The 16,513-nt window shown below is 40.5% G+C and overlaps 2 protein-coding genes across 4 annotated transcripts in view; both read right to left on the bottom strand.

The window, feature by feature from the left end:
- Positions 1–7,573: 7,573 nt before the first annotated feature.
- Positions 7,574–8,335, bottom strand: LOC149088938 (proteasome subunit alpha type-3-like). The gene has a single exon (XM_089253237.1). The coding sequence runs from the start codon at positions 8,333–8,335 to the stop codon at positions 7,574–7,576; it is 762 nt and encodes a 253-aa protein (XP_089109363.1).
- Positions 8,336–12,154: 3,819 nt separating this feature from the next.
- Pfrx (6-phosphofructo-2-kinase/fructose-2,6-biphosphatase) overlaps positions 12,155–16,513 on the bottom strand; it is a 72,669-nt gene continuing 68,310 nt past the window's right edge. For all 3 annotated transcript variants that reach the window (XM_089251054.1, XM_089251037.1, XM_089251046.1), the window contains exon 14: positions 12,155–12,767. In XM_089251054.1, the coding sequence (XP_089107180.1) occupies positions 12,708–12,767 (60 nt within the window). In that variant the 3' untranslated portion in view covers positions 12,155–12,707. The remainder of the gene's footprint in view (positions 12,768–16,513) is intronic.

Genomic DNA, 16,513 nt, shown 5'->3' with positions numbered 1-16,513 from the left:
CTGGAACAATGTGTCTGCAAAATTTTGTTTCAAAACGAAATGTTTTATCACCTAAAAGATAAAGCCTGTTTTTTTTTGTTCTGACTCTGCATATCGAATCATGTGTCAATTATGAAACATTCATAGGAAATATAAAAAAAGAAGAGACGCGAATTACATTCGAAACGATTACTTAATGTACTATATGATCATAGAGCCAATGATCGCCAATATGCATCAAACTTCAATTTTGCTCCAAATTTTTCGTTTGACGAGTGGAAAATGTAGGTAATTAATTCCTTAAAAATTTAGGTAGTTTCATAGTTTTTCATTAAAAAAAATGGACCCCCCCCCACTTCTCTTTTTAAAAAACTACCCTTCAAAATTTTGGAGAGGAGTGAATTTACTCTTCAAAATTATTTTTTCGGATAACACTGATCAGGGCCATCTCGGTGAAGCACCCGTACCGTATATTCAACGGGACATTCACGTATTTCTTCATAAGTGCGGAATCAGAAGAAGGCGATCGCCCCTCCCAAGAGTCGATTTAATATGGGGGAAATTTGTCTTTCCTGTACTTTTTTCCTTCTTTTGTCTATACGAGATGATCCAATGCACCTACACAATAGGTCCAGCACATCGTCCTGGGTTCTCCTCCATTAAATTTGCAGAAGAAGCCTGAGGGAAGGCAAAAACCTTTAGCAAAACGAAACCAAGGCAGATTTCTGCAGCTGCGAATGGAGCAGAGGCAGGCCTGCCTGTACTCCATTTGCGGCTGAAGATGTCTGCCTTGTCTTAATTCCCAGCTGCGAATTAAGGAAAGGCAGATTTTTCACCACTGATATCGAATCATGTGCTAATTATGAAACATTCATAAAAATATCGGTAAAAAAAAAATTGGGGTGGGCGGTGTTGTAGACACGGCCGCATTTCCTGGGATTTTCATCTCATTTCCCGTGATCTCCGAAGAACAATAACAAGCATTACACAGAAATAAATTGCACGTTAAGTTCACAACACATACACTCACAGCTTCCAGCAAGGCCCCAGGTCTTCTTCGACCACCTGCTTATATATCTTCATTGAGACAGAGATGGCCACGATCTGGTTAGGAGGAGGAGGATCTCGGAAGAACCTTACTAACATTTTTTTATAGATCACATTTCAATACTATTAAACCAAACATGCACCTCGTCAATATTCCCCTTCGGAACTTCTACCGAATCGGTACATGTTGGAATGTGCGTGTCCGTGTTTTGAACCTAACGAAAAGTTTATTTCTGTGTAATGCTTGTTATGTGTAGTGCTACTATCTGCCACCAATTTTTCTAACTATGAGTGAAGTGTAATAATTGAAGATTTTACCGTTGCTGCCAGACCAGAATTGAATTGTTAACCGAGACCAGACGTTAGGGGTGGTATATGAACTGACCAGAAATATCTGTGAAGAGGCAAAATGTGAGACTGTGTTTAGTGTTAGTTAGTGTGAAAGTGGGTGTATATGTGTAATGAGTGAGAAGATGAGTAAAGTCCACTTCAGGTCGTCAGGCTAAGCCAAATTTAAGCCAGAGAGCAGTGCCGCCACATCACGATACAATCATCAACCAGCAGCTACCATCACAAAAGATGACGCAACCATATCATCAAACAGAACCGTTGTTGCTCTCTGTGGCGAGACTTTTTAAAGGGGAGATCGACTCGCATTCGCGCCTCGAATTGGGAACCATAGAAAACCAAATTCAGCCGACCACCACTGAGGTGACTGTGGGGTGCGAACCGGGTCCTCGGGATACGAATCCATCACTATGGCCACTCGGCCACCACAGTGGCACATTTCTGTACTGGGTTATGACATGACTAAGTCAGGTTTAATGCCGGGATTGCACTATAAAAGATCTTTTATCCAACTTTTGTAGTGTAATCCCGGCCTAAGGGAATTAAATCACAAGAAACATGCTTTTTAGAAGTTGCTGTCAACAAAATTAGAATAAATTTAATCGTATTAATCGATAAATTATTGAATTAATTTATCCTTCAAATAACTGGCACACACTATATTTAACCTTTTAGGCGGCATCTCAATCTCTTGACCCTTTAGCATTGGCAAGCCCAGAAATTTTGTAATGTCGAAACAACCAGTAATTTGTCGGACAGAGTGGGTATGAAGTGCTTGTACCGCTATCTTCACACCGTGCTGAAGAGCGGAAAAAGTCTACCCATTGAAAAAGATATGGCTTTTATGGGGGAGGGGGGGGGGCTTAATGATAGCTGCTATGCCCCCTTAAGGGTAAACAAGTACATCACTGCAACGTTGCTGTAAGCAAGGGCGTAGCGAGGCAGGGAGACTTCTTGAGGGTCTGCCCCCCCCCCGAAATGTGAAAAAATGACCAAAAAAAGGGAAAAAGATGGCCAAATCTATTGTTCTATCACTTTGGCCCCCGAACGAAATTTCTGGCTACGCCACTGGCTGTAAGTGCAGAACGTGAAGCCTTTTTGTAACGGCAAATCTCTTTATTTCAAAACTAATTCAACGAAATGTTTTTTGTTTTGGAATGCTCAAATTGTTAGAAGGATTGTTCTACAAATGTTGAAATTACTCCGAAAGGGGAAAAAACTGATTTCTCTGTAGTTTAGTAAATTTTTCTAAAGAAATTTACATTATTTAAAATTACATTATTTATGAAGTAATAATTACATTATTCTGAAATAACATTAAAATTGCATTACAGGTATCCTTCGCTTTAGGCGATTTTCAAAAGTTGATTTTAGAATTCCTACCTGCAAAATTCATCTGGGAGTTTAACTTTAATCCCGGAAATGGACTTGGAAATCGAAGATATACAGGGTGATTCAGAAAAGATGGGGAAAACTTTCAGAGGTGATAGTACTCACCAATATAAACAATTATCATCAAAGAATGCATGGTCTAACATGAAACGCAAACACTATAGCGTGCATCGAAACGGCCGCTCCGCAAACGTTAAAACGGCATTCGTGTTGAAATTTATCGGGAGGAAAAGAACACCATGCATGCAAATGTCGCCTGGCAGTCGAGTGGTTAGGGAACTAGCTTCTCACTGTGCAGGTCTGGGTTCGAATCCCGGTTCAGGCATGGATGTTTACTAACACTAACAAATTCCCTGGACGGATCATGCTGATCCCTTGGGAATACGTGAGGATCACGTTATTAAAAAAAAAAAAAAAAATGTAACCGGGGAAGAGGAAAAACCCGTATGCAAATCTGCGTCACAGTGCATCAGACCGGGAAGTAAGAAAGGATCCCGTTTTGCACAGCTGCCGATGCAAGGGCTCAAATGTTTTCGGATTGGGCAACTGCCTGTGAGGGAAAACACCCACCGTACATTCGTGCTGCCTCTGTGGTACTTCGTTTGCAGCTCCGTAAATGAAATGCATGTCTGTTTTTTCAGTATTATTACTGAAGTGCGCTTTCATCCCGCACGTTACAATTGTTTGAACGGTTGCACTTCACAGGGCTGGCGTCCGCGCCGTTCATTCACTGTGACGCAGAATTGCATACCACTTCTTTTTCCCCAGGTTACATTTGCATGCACGGTGTTATTTTTCTCTCGATAAAGTTCAACAGGAATGCCGTTTTAACGTTTGCGGAGCGGCCGTATCGAAACGCACTAGCACGTTTGCGTTTCATGTTAGACTATGCATTCTTTGACGGCAATTGTTTGTATTGGAGTGTACTATCACCTCTTAAAGTTTTTCTCATCTTTTCTGAGTCACCCTGTATAGGGTGTTGCCTTGAAGTGGTGAAAAACTCAGAGGGGTGATGTTAGGCATCAAGAACAAAAATTGCCGTAGAACATGTGGTACCGCAAACCACCTTTAGTCGGTAAAAATCGCAAGTGTACTTATGATGGGTGTAACGTGGAGTCAACTAATCGAAATGTTTAACTAATTACTTCATTTAACTAATTTACTTCCTAATATTTTACTATAACTAATCACAATGTTTCCTGATATCTGAGCTCATCGGACCAATGTAACAAACGATATACCATTGCTTGGAGACAATTATTTTTCCTATCATCAGACATGATTTGGTGCAATTTGGTAGAGTTATCGGTAGAACGATAGGAACGTCCAATACCATTTAAAAACACACCAGAAAAGACGGAATTGGTGACATATCGCTATTTTGGTACAAAATTGGTGACAAATAGGTAAACCGGGCACTAACCCATAGCACAAAACTATAGCAATAAAAGCAAAATGGCAAGAAATCAGTGATCTGTAAATTTGGATCAGTTTTCAAATGTAAAACTTGACAAAATTCCTGACTTGAAAAAAAAAAAAAACCAGGCTCTTAACCAAATAAAAATTAACGAAACCATAAATTCGAAATTAATTTTATTTGTTTATTGTATAAAATTAAATAGATTGTTTAGCTTCCCACAAAACTATGGGGTTAGTTCACAATACACGGTATACTTTTGTGTCAAGTTTTAGGCCAGGATTACACTATAAAAGTTTTGTAAAAGTGCTTTTATAAAACGTGAAAAATAAAACCAATAAACTGATCGGTTGCATTTTCTCGAATGTAATCGATCAGCTTATTGATGGTATTTTTTGTTTTATAAAAGCACTTTTACAAAACATTTACAGTGTAATCCCAGCCTTAGACTACGCTAAAAAGCTAAAATAGCAATATGTTGTTGCCAACACTAACCTCTCTGGAATTAGACGCCACATTTTTAAACGTTACTGAGTGCTCCTATCGTTCCACCGGTATATAACCTCAGTAAATCACATCAAATTGTGGGGCGCGGTAGCCCAGGTTGATAAGATACTCGCCTAAAGTACCAAAGGATGTTTAGAGGTGTCGCGAATCGATGCCCGGTTCGTCCTTGTCAGAAAACTTTCCTGACACAGGGGTGCAACAGAAACGGCGACATGACCGCAGAAAAAATTGCTACCACAGGAAGTTCCCCATCGAGGGGTAAGCGCACCAACCTCTCGACGAGTGTAAAAAACAAGCCTGCCGTTCGGAATCGGCAATAAATTGTAGGTCCCGGTCAAAAATTAGCCCTCGTGTGCAGAAAATTATCAAATTGCGTCTGACAATGAAAAAAGTCGCCAAGCAGCGGCGTACCGTAATTAGGAATTTACCAATTATGGGTAATTTTCATAAAAAACCGGACTATGAGAAAAAGTCTGCACAGATCTTAGAGGAGGTAGAGGGAAACCCTATTTTTTTTTCTGGTTCTGTCAAGGCAACGAGAGGCCTATGAACTATCTTTCCTCTGTCGCGGTCGTTTTCTATGTGTTTACCATAGCCTTTTGGAAGTGATGTTCTGTTTACTTGCGTTATTTTTTGTTAATAATGGTGCTTTCATGCTGTACCTATGCTTGCTATGGAAAGCATGCTTCAACAACCAAGTGGTTACAAATATTTCTGCGCTTAATTGAGTAAAATTGTAATCTATTTGTCTCAAGAGTATATTCAGGTTGTTCTTGGCGACCGAATTTTCCGCCAAGTACAATAGTGTTACTATAGTGATCTGTAGGCGATAGATGGCGCGATTTGTTCGATGGCTCTCAGAAATATCGAAATCGGTTGATGCCGGTTTCGGTTCATCGGAGGAAGATGCTATTGGTTAGAACATTCCAGAAAGTCCCGCCCCTCCAGACATTGGTTCAACCCCTCCGTATGGTGGCGCCACCGACTAGGAAACTGTAAAATAGAGTTTTGTGGAATGTTCTTTTTCTCGAAGTTTCTCCGGGGTTATAAATAGTGCGGCGCTCACAAGATGTCAGGCTCAGAGAGGCACAAGGAGATTCAATCAGTTGTGTTTAAACTTTCCGAGAAAGTTGTTAGCTCTCTGATTAGGCTGTAAATACGTGTAAATTGCTGTTCTGTAAATAAATCTGTGTTTGTCCGTCGAACCGCTTCTTGTTTTGCAATCTCGAAGTCTTGCGGAAAATTATCCGCAACAATAGTTCAGAGATGTGTGTTTTAACCTATTTTTAACTGCTCTTCCGCTTCTTAACAGAATTGCACATAGTTTTTGTGTATGGCAACTGGTTACTTGACATATCTGAACAGTTTAAAAAACTAGGCACTAATTCAGTATATGCTTTTCTTTTTAGTTAATTTAACTTTTCAATTAAGTTTTTAATTAATACAAACTAATTAACTTTACATACTTAAAATAATTTGTCATTATGATGGCGGGAAATCTCATATGTAACGTAAGAAAAGACGGGAAAGTAATCTTTTAATTGGTAAAAAAATTATTTCAGGTCAAAAAAATTCCTATCAAAATTAAGATAAATTTTAACCTCTAAAAAATTATAAAAAAAGGGTAAATTTAAAAATCCGAAAGTTATTCGTTTCAAAAATTATGAATTTTCATCAAATTGTTCTGGATTTATTTTTTTCATTAATCCCGAAATTATACCTTTCATTAATTCGGAAATTATTTCTTTCATAAATTCCGAAATTATTTTTTTCGCTGATTCTTTAGTTCTAGAAATAATCGTCTTTCATTGTTTTCAACCATTTTCTGAAAATGATCGGCGGGCCACGACAAAAGGCATCGAGGGCCAAATGTCGGAGGCGGACCAAAGACGAACACGCCAAATTGCGAAGCGCATAAGATAACCGCCAAACATAGCAGCTTTGCTAATATAAGTCATGTATCTCGCTCTGAGCACACGGTCAGAAGAAGGCGTGAATGAACTTGCTCCCTCTACTTCTATATCTCCTCTAAGGCACAGACTCCTTTCGAAAATAAAAGTGCATACAGCAACCTCTGTGTGTGGCCATGTTTTTCACAAGTAATTATTTTAACGTAATTGGATATTTGGCGACAAAAATGGTAATTTGCATTTCTGGAGTGTACCATTTTTAGAATCGCTCTCTTTACGGGCCATATAAAATTATCTTAAGAGCCAGTTCGGCCAGTGCACTTATGGCTACTGTTGTGAAAATCACCGTGGTTGGTAACGTATCGCCACATTATCATGAAAGTCAGAAGCGGTATAGTGGAATTTCTCGATGACTGACACCACGGGATCGGAAGTTTTGTCTGTTTACGAGAGAGTGTACCTTTACTGTTTAGCGGAAATACATTTTGAGGCCGCGTTTCATAGACTTCAGAAGTATCCGTTAATGGGAAGTGTTTGCTAGAGAGATTCCACAGTGCCACTAATCTGTGTTCCCATGGAAATTTTATATCAAAAGCATAGACTTCAACTGACGTAACATCAATTCTCTTTGCAACAAGGACACATAATTATCACCTTTATTACATCTAACGTTATGATTGCTTTAAAAAAAGCAGAAAGAAAGGAATGCATTCGCAAGGCCACAATGTTTCAATGAATAACAAGTGGACAATCTTTCAATGAATAACAAGTGGACAGTCTTTCAATGAATAACAGGTCGACAATCTTTCAATGAATAACAAGTGGACAATCTTTCAATGAATAACAAGTGGACAATCTTTCAATGAATAACAAGTGGACAATCTTTCAATGAATAACAAGTGGACAATCTTTCAATGAATAACAAGTCGACAATCTTTTAGAAACAAAGAAAATAAGAAAGTACATAAAAAAACTACATGTCCTCGTCTCCAGAATCAGCATCGGCAACAGCTTCTTTAGCGTATTTCTCAGCTTCCTTGAACACGTCCGGTGGAACAAACTGGTGTTTCCCAGCGGTCTCCTTGCAAACCCAACTCAATTCCAGCTCGAACTTCTTATCCTTGACCTCATCGTGCACGATGTAGATGATCTTGGCGGCTTCTTTGACCAGTTCCTTGCAGCTCATGTTCTTCAGATTAAGCTTCTCCATCTCCGTCTTGGCGGCCTGTTTCGCCTTCCCGATGGCGCACCCGTAGCATCCCAGGGAAGTGCCGGACGGGTCGATGCAGTACAGCTGGGCCTCGCCGCGCTCGTACGAGCCGAGCAGGATGCTCGCGCCGAACGGCCTCATCCAGCTGTACAGAGTGACCGTGTGCACGTACATGGCGACGTGGTCCCTCAGGTGCTTGATCGGGATCGGACTGCCGTAATCGGAGAAGTAGCTGTCGGTTTCCGACCTAGCCGTCTCCACGATCTGCCTCGCGTCGGCGAGCAGGCCAGCGACGGCGATCCCGATGTGGCGGCCGACGGTGAAGATGCGCTTGTTGGCGCCCATCTCGTACAGTTTGGACGTGACTAGCTTCTCGACGGCGAAAACGACGCCATCTCGACCCTTCAATGCAATGCCAGTACCGCTGTTCTCGACGGCCTTCTGAGCGTATTCGACCTGGAAAACTCTACCGTCCGGTGAGAACTGGGACGCCGAGAGGTCATAACCCGCGCCGATTGAACTCATCCTGAGTCGTCCGGGAAATCAAAATTGTGTCGGGGGGGGGGGGGGAATCAGAAAACTATCTTCTGTCGTCTGATAGGTATAGAATCGAAACTTCCTTGGAAGAGAATGTTCAAAACACCTTCCACAATCACAAGCAGAAAGTTTACTTTAACCTTACAGTAACCGTTAAAAAGACAAAAACAAGGAGGAGACGTGAACATTGAAATCTTAAAACGAGTTGGGAATCCAATTCAAAATTAATGACCATATTTTGATAAAATTAAACCGGGGCATTCAATTGGAATAGAGATAGGTGGTTTTTTCTCAGCCCTATATATCAAGGAAACAGATATTTTCAAGATTTCTTTTTATGTCGAAGTGATTTTTAGTCTGTTTGTTTAGTTTATAAAATGTTTAGTTTTCAAAATTGATGAAACCAGTCAGTAACGAAGTGGTGAGATGCTCGTCTTCCACTATGAGGGTTACCGTCAAGGTCTACGTGTTCAAATCCGGGAGAAGAAAATCGAAAACAAGTTCTTTACCTATCGAGCCTGGGCGTCCGCCGATAGATGGCATTTTCAATTCCCACCCAACTTCACTGGTTGTAAATTGCCGTATGGCGATATATGACCGGAGTGTGTGCGGTAAAGTAGTCAGTGGCGTCTTACAGTAACAATTTGGTCGACAGGGCCTGGAGCTCAAAGCACTGAATCGAACAGAGGGGCTCAAAATTATTAAAGGGTTTCAGCAATTCAGAAAAATTATCTTTATCATAAATTCCGGAATTGTTTCAATTAATTATGAAAATGTTTTTCATTAATTTTGGTATTATGTATTTTTCTTTCATCAATTTTTGTTTAGTGTGTCCATATTTCTTCATGGATATTTTTGGCATTTTTCTGCGCATTCTGAAACAATTTTATGCCTTTTCTGAATGCCGACTTCTCCTTAATGAATACTGTATATGAAATCATGGCTCAAGAGAACCTCCTTCTCCTAACCAGAACATGGACCGCCGCTCTGTCTCAATGAAGAGATATAAGCAAGTGATCAAAGACCTGCGTCATGCTGGAAAAGCTCAAGATCTGCCAACCTAGATTCACATTTTTTACACTATCCCTTATCGCTTTTAACTACTTTTTTTTATCAGTACTTCGTCAGCTTTTATACTCTCAGAATGCTCTTTTCTTTTCAAGATAAACATTACGCACGCTGTCCGTGAACCAAAGGGGGCGCGATGTATAAGCACGTTTTTTACGAGCAAAGGGTATGACGTTGTGCAAAACTGAGGACAGCTTTGTACTGAATTCTTCCCATTGATTTACCACCCCGACTGATTCCAACCGGTGTGTTTGAAAACTCCCTCTAACCTTTCTCTCAAAACAGAGTAATTGAATTATCCGGGTAATTAAAATCCCCTAATACGACAACCCTCTTATGCTTACACATGTAGGAAATTTCATCATGAAGTTTGGCGATGGAGTTTGGATCCTTATTCGGTGGATTATAACAAACCCCAACAATAAGTTTATGACGTCTTTTGTTTTCAAGCTCAACCCATATATAGTTTTAATCACTTCTCCGCACGTTACTCTTTAGCCTACAAACATGATTTCCCGTAAAGCAACACTCCACCCCCTTTCCTATCCGATCTTATTTCTCAAAAAAGTATCGTATCCCGAGATGTATAAGAATGATTCATCCCCTTCGCTTGCTCAAGATTCCGTAATGGCTGAGATCCAGGCCCTCCACAGCTATCAGTTTCTAAAAAGTCTTTCTTATTACCTAAGCTCCTGGCATTTATTAGCACACATTTTAATTTGCCCTGTGATTTAGTGTCCCTATGATTCTCGCGTTAAAAAATAAACTAAGAGTGAAGATAAAAAACACACACACACATTCGTAACAACACATTATCAATCTTGTAATGTTGGCTTTCTTGGCACGTTTCAACAAACAAAATCAACATTAACATTCGAAAATTCCCCCATCCTCGACCATATTTATGTTCAGTTAAGTAATTAATTGACGATTTATGATATTTACCAACAGGAGCTTGGGATTGAACATAATCGTAGTTGGATATCATAAATTCTCGGTTTATGATCAAAATTAATAAGAAATTGAAAAAAAATTAGTCTGCCTTCTTTTACTTTCCCAATATCGAGAGTGTCCACTATAACAGCTGTAATAGTACAGTAATGCAGTAACATGCATTAAAGCTCTATTCCACGGGACCGGGGATCAGAGAAGTGTCCGTTAGAGGAGGTTCCACTGTATTGCTCTTATTGGGTTGCTGTATTTTTTATATAGTTTAGATATAAAAGGTGTCCTGTAAGTGCTAGCACAGTCTTTATCTCGTCAACCCTCAACCGTCCGTTGTAGAGGTATGGTTCCAATTTTAAAAATGCTCAAAAAGCGTTTAAAAATTGCCCTGTACCAGTTTTCACAGAGTGAAAATACGGTGTCCGAGGATGATGTCTCTGCTATGAATACGAAGGTTTTTAACTGTTAGCTGATGCGAAGATGAATTTAGGAAAGAGAAAATTCACCTGCCCTTCTTTGCGGGAAATCTAACCCATACCCTCTCACTTGCAGGGTGTGACCGCCCTAGACTACAAAAGCAACGAATATCTCAATCTTTCCTTGTATGCACTGAAAGGACCGTATATGTACAGCCAGACATAATTCAAGCGAAAGCTTGCTGACACTGCCACCAGATGGCAACTTATCCAAGTTAGTCGGATTCTCTAGGACGAGACTACCAGAGACTTATCACCGATTCGTCAAATATAGATCCAAATCTGTTGCCAAAAGCTTGTACGTGAAGTTGTTATATGCGGTTTTTATTTTTTTGTAATATTACGTTCCACAAATGTAAGCATCTCATTTATAGTTGGGAAAACTTTGTCCTGCGCCGAAAGGACAAAGTTGCTGTCTGGGAACAGCAGCAGCTTGCTATACATTTACAATTTACAGATCACTTTTGAAGAGTGGGCCACATAAGATGAGCACCTTAGCATTACATTTGATCATTTTCTGCACACGGGGGCTAATTAGACCGGGACCTACAATTTATTGCCGAGATCCCAAAACGACATCTTTTTTTTTAAATACTCATCTAGACGTTGGTGCGCTAACACCCCCCCCCCCCCCATATGGAACTCCTTGCGGTAGCAATCTTTTTCTGTGGTCATGTCGCCATTTCTGTTGTACCCGTGTCAGGAAAGTTTCTGACGAGGACAAACGGGGTATCGAGAACTCGCGACACCTCCAAACATCCTTCGGTACTTCAGGCGAATATCTTATCGACCTGGGTTACGACGCCCCCCTCACATTATGCCCTATCCCTCAAATTTTTTCTAAACAGTTTATTATATACACAGGGTTTTTATTCTTTGTAATGTATCCTTCCGCGACTGCTCGCAATCACATTTAGTGCCGTAGAGGCGATTTGTTTCAGTATGGAATGTGTCTGTTGTGTCCAGTAGGTGCTGCAATAGTTCCGATTCAACAAATTAGCAATGAGTTAACGAATAAGATACGTATTGTGTTGCGAGGGCCGCAACTACGGGGATCAGGTGGGGGGGGGGGTCTCGTGCCCCGGACCAGAGGGGGCGCAAATTTCATTCTCAAACCTTACCTTCAACATTACAAGGGGAGCCAAAATGCGCGCTAGCCCCGGGTGACCAAGCATCTAGTTGCGGCCGTGTGTTGCAGGTTTGAAATAAGAATTAACCAACAAACAAGAGTTTGCAAGTAGTCTTGTTCAATATTGCAACACACAGATCGGATAAAATTCATAATTTTTAATTTAAAAAAAAACAACCACGCAATAAATGTATTTTTAAAAAAATCATTTTATTGCTTTCCACTGAGTTTTCTCAATAAATAAACATCACAGAGAACACATTATATTCGGACAATTTCCTTTTTCAAAATAAAGCTTTTAGTACATGCAGGAACAATCGATGCGACTATATTTTTTAAAAAAAGATGAAATTTAAAACGATAAAAATCTCCACCGACGACACAAAAATCAGCTCATATACGTATAATATGTAAAAAAAAAACCAAAAAAATGAGTCACATTCATTAAAATCATTTTAAAATGAGCAAATAGTATTTCGAGAACATATTTCTCGCTACGTTTTTTATCTCAAATGTCATTTGTTATCACAATAGAGAACATCGTGTGCTTTTCTTAAAAAATTGTTACAATCAACGGTCATTTAAAATATCTCTCTATGGCACAACTTTTCGATAGTATAAATTACTTTTTTTCTCCTTTCGATAAAAATTTGACTTTGGATGTTGTTGCTTACAAAAAGCAATTGTTGGTTCTCGCTCTATCTTTTCAGCACGCAATGAAATACCAGCCAGTCGTTAAGGACTAGAGATGCTCTGGCACAGTCAGTAGAGCATCTTCATTCGAACGATGCACGTCGCAGTTCTGAAAGAATAATGAATACGGTGTAATTACACGAAAAATAAATCGAAATACAGAAACAACGAAAATGTTACGACATGCATTACTCTTGAAAGGCAATAGTGGTCATTTGTCGTTGAAGAGAATTGCTCGTGAAACACATACTTGTTATCACAGAGTAATAATACTATCTTAAGTCTTATACTATCTTTAATTATATCTTAAGTCTATGCTTGTTATACGAATGATCTGGATAGATAGATAAAGCTCCATTTGTGTTCTTGATTCAAAATTTTTGCATTCTCGTGATTATTGTTACGATTACCAAAAAAAAAAGTGATACATGAAATTTAAGAAAAACTACCTCTATGCAGGCCGGAATCCAAGATTATGGGACGGGAGGAGCGAATTGTGTAAGTTCATTTGATAGTCCCATATTTTACGGGACAAAAATTTTCTGGATAAAGGCGGACATATTCAGCTATGAATGGATCAAAGGCAGACAGACATATTCAGCTATGAATGGATCAAAGGCAGACAGACATCTTCAGCTTTGAATGGAGCAGAGGCAAGCATCTTCAGCTGTGAATGGAGCAGAGGCAAGCATCTTCAGCTGTGAATGGAGCAGAGGCAAGCATCTTCAGCTGTGAATGGAGCAGAGGCAAGCATCTTCAGCTGTGAATGGAGCAGAGGCAGACTTCATATTCGAATGGAGCAGAGGCAGACTTCATATTCGAATGGAGCAGAGGCAGACTTCATATTCGAATGGAGCAGAGGCAGACTTCATATTCGAATGGAGCAGAGGCAGACTTCATATTCGAATGGAGCAGAGGCAGACTTCATATTCGAATGGAGCAGAGGCAGACTTCATATTCGAATGGAGCAGAGGCAGACTTCATATTCGAATGGAGCAGAGGCAGACTTCATATTCGAATGGAGCAGAGGCAGACTTCATATTCGAATGGAGCGGCGAATCCAGGGTGATGTGTCGGAAAAGGGACAAGTCTGACATCTTGGACCCAACCGCAGCACTGATTGTAGTTATGTGTACTGTCTCTTGCGTTGGATCCACTTTGCTGTATGCCTGTGGAGGCTGGGTGGAAGAATTTATTTCCTTCAAATAAATGCCCCCCCTTAAAGAAGAATGTGCCATAATCTGTGACGTACGTCGCAGAACAATCTGGAAGAATTTAAAGGCGATTTTTACTGCGGAACATTTCCAGTCAGCCGAGGTGCTAGTCGCAGAACAAGGCAACACATTCTGCTTTGGGGAATGAATGATACTTTTTTTTGCGGTTTTGCTAAAATTATTCAAATAAAAAGATTTGGGGGGGGGGGGGGATAAAGCATGAAAATGCCATGCTGTTTGGCACCGAATGTCCAGATTTCTTGGCGATGAAGACAAATGTATTGCAACGAATGACCAATGTGTCAGATGAGTTTGCTCTCTTTTGTAGACAACTTTATTCTGGTTTACGATATACCCAGTCCCATCTTGACACATGGGCTCAACCAAGCACCCTCAGACACATAGTACCAGATCTCACGAACATGAAGCTATCCTATGATTTTCAAGAATAGGTATAGAGAAGACATTTTTCTGGAAATTTCTTTCCGAATTCACCTCGCCATAAAGTCAACTTGTCTCCACCAAGAATCAAACCCAGTCCTTTTGCAAACAGGACAAGCGTGCTCTATACTGATGGGTCGCGTCGACCAATTTCTTCCTTATTCACGCACACTGTGGCGTAAGGAGCCGAAGTAGAGGCAGAGTGTAGCGGGTTTGATCGGGAGACAAGTTGAGTTGACTTTACTTTCCGAGTTCATCGCACCATAATATCCAGAAAAAATGTCTTTCTTTCATCCATCGGGCTGAGAAACATGACCTCACTCTTGCTAGTAGGTAGTCCTCCAAGCACGGAGCTGAGACTTGGCTACATCACGTGATGGCACATAGGACGATTCTATTCTTTTAGGTTAGCGATTGCGCATCAAGAATCACTCGTCAGCGACTAAGCACTTTCATATTTGGTTTCCCTTCTAGAAAATAATCATCCGAATTGATCATTTAGATCATTTTTGTCGCACCACGGTCATTTTCTGCACACGAGGGCTAATTAGACCGGGACCTACAATTTATTGCCGATTCCGAACGGCAGGCTTGTTTTTTATACTCATCGAGAGGTTGGTGTGCTAACCCCTCGATGGGGGACTCCCTGCGGTAGCAGTTTTTTGCTGCGGTCAAGTCGCCGTTTTTTTGTTGTACCCCTGTGTCAAGAAAGTTTTCTGACAAGGACGAACCGGGTATCGAACTCGCGACACCTCTTAACATCCTTTGGTACTTTAGGCGAGCATCTTATCGACCGGGCTACCGCGCCCTCATCCGAATTGACAAGTGACATAGTCCTCTAAGCAGAAGAATAGAATTGGCTATGTAATAAGCTGGAGGATAGCAACACCCCCCCCCCCCAAATGAACATAACTTGCCCTAAAGTTCTTGAAACGGCTCTGGCCATACCAATAATTAGAGTAGAAATAAACATGTTCTGATACACATTTGGTGAATGCAAGGTAGGTTTGACAAATTGGAAAAAAGAAATTAGGGGCCCAGTCAAATTTTCTAGACGACAAAAATCCCCCCGGAAAAGCAGTGAAAATAATGTTTTAGGGGTTTCTGGACACTGGTGACCTTTTACAATGCTGGTAGAAACCACAAATTTCAATTCTCACACGTTGCCCCTCACATTCCAATTTAGTCACACAAAATTTTGGCATCGTGAATTTTTAATTGCCATGGTGACTAGGGATCAAAGGTGAGTCAAGCCCCGCTGAATGGACCGGTTATGACAACCACCATTTCAGAGGAATTAAACTTGCTGCTTTGCCGTAATGATAGTTGGTAGTTTTTCCACACAGGACAATTCTCAAAGCAGTATCTCCCAAAGTCTGCTTCTTTCCTTTGGTGGGGGAAGGGGTTGTATCAGCTACAAATACAATAAGGAATCCTATGGATTGGATTAGCAAGGAGGGTGCGGAGAACATTTTTTAAAGGGAGACAGTGCGATAAATGAGTTTATATGACATGAATGTCGCTCTCCACTTGTTAATACAAGATATACAGAAGACTGGATGTTGTGAAGATATTTATTATTTGAGATGTTAATTTTTTAAGGAAGGAAAAAATTCATCTCTGCCTCTACCGGGAGTCGAACCCGGTAGATGTCATATATATATATAGCCCTCTGGTGGCTCGTCGTCCATGAGCTATTAGCTGATCGGTTTCACCGTCCATTGCACGGTTCCGTTCGGCATATACACGCTCTAGCGAAGGAAAATCTCTATCTCCTCTGTAGCTTAGTGGTCAGAGCACTCGTCCGGCAATTGAGGGACCCGGGTTCGACTCCCGGTAGAGGCAGAGAGTTTTTTCCTCCCTTAAAAAATTAACATCTCAAATAATAAATATCTTCACAGCATCCAGTCTTCTGTATATCTTGTATACATGAGTTTAGAATACAAGACTGTCAGAAGATACAGAAACTAGATAAGAAAAGGTTAAACAATCGAATTTTGGTAGAATAACGTAGAAAGCTTTCAAAGCTGGTTTTAAAGTGCTTCCATCACAAATAAACGAGCTCAGTAAACTGCCAAAAGCACTTGCTGGTGATTTGCTATAGGGCGTATTAGTGGTGACGTCACGACAGGCAGCGCCGATTCCAAATAGAACCCCTTTATGTATATGAATTAATTCATCTATCTTCTCAATTTCATAT

Source organism: Pholcus phalangioides, unplaced genomic scaffold (assembly GCF_987345545.1).
Source record: "Pholcus phalangioides strain wild (caught in Gottingen) unplaced genomic scaffold, Ppha-v1.0 ptg000003l_1, whole genome shotgun sequence".
NCBI classification, from domain to species: domain Eukaryota; kingdom Metazoa; phylum Arthropoda; class Arachnida; order Araneae; family Pholcidae; genus Pholcus; species Pholcus phalangioides.
This window is presented reverse-complemented; position numbering and strand designations above follow the sequence as displayed.

Excerpts from the sequence above, each read along its gene's own strand:
- LOC149088938 (XM_089253237.1), bottom strand. The coding sequence starts at position 8,335 with ATGAGTTCAATCGGCGCGGGTTATGACCTCTCGGCGTCCCAGTTCTCA.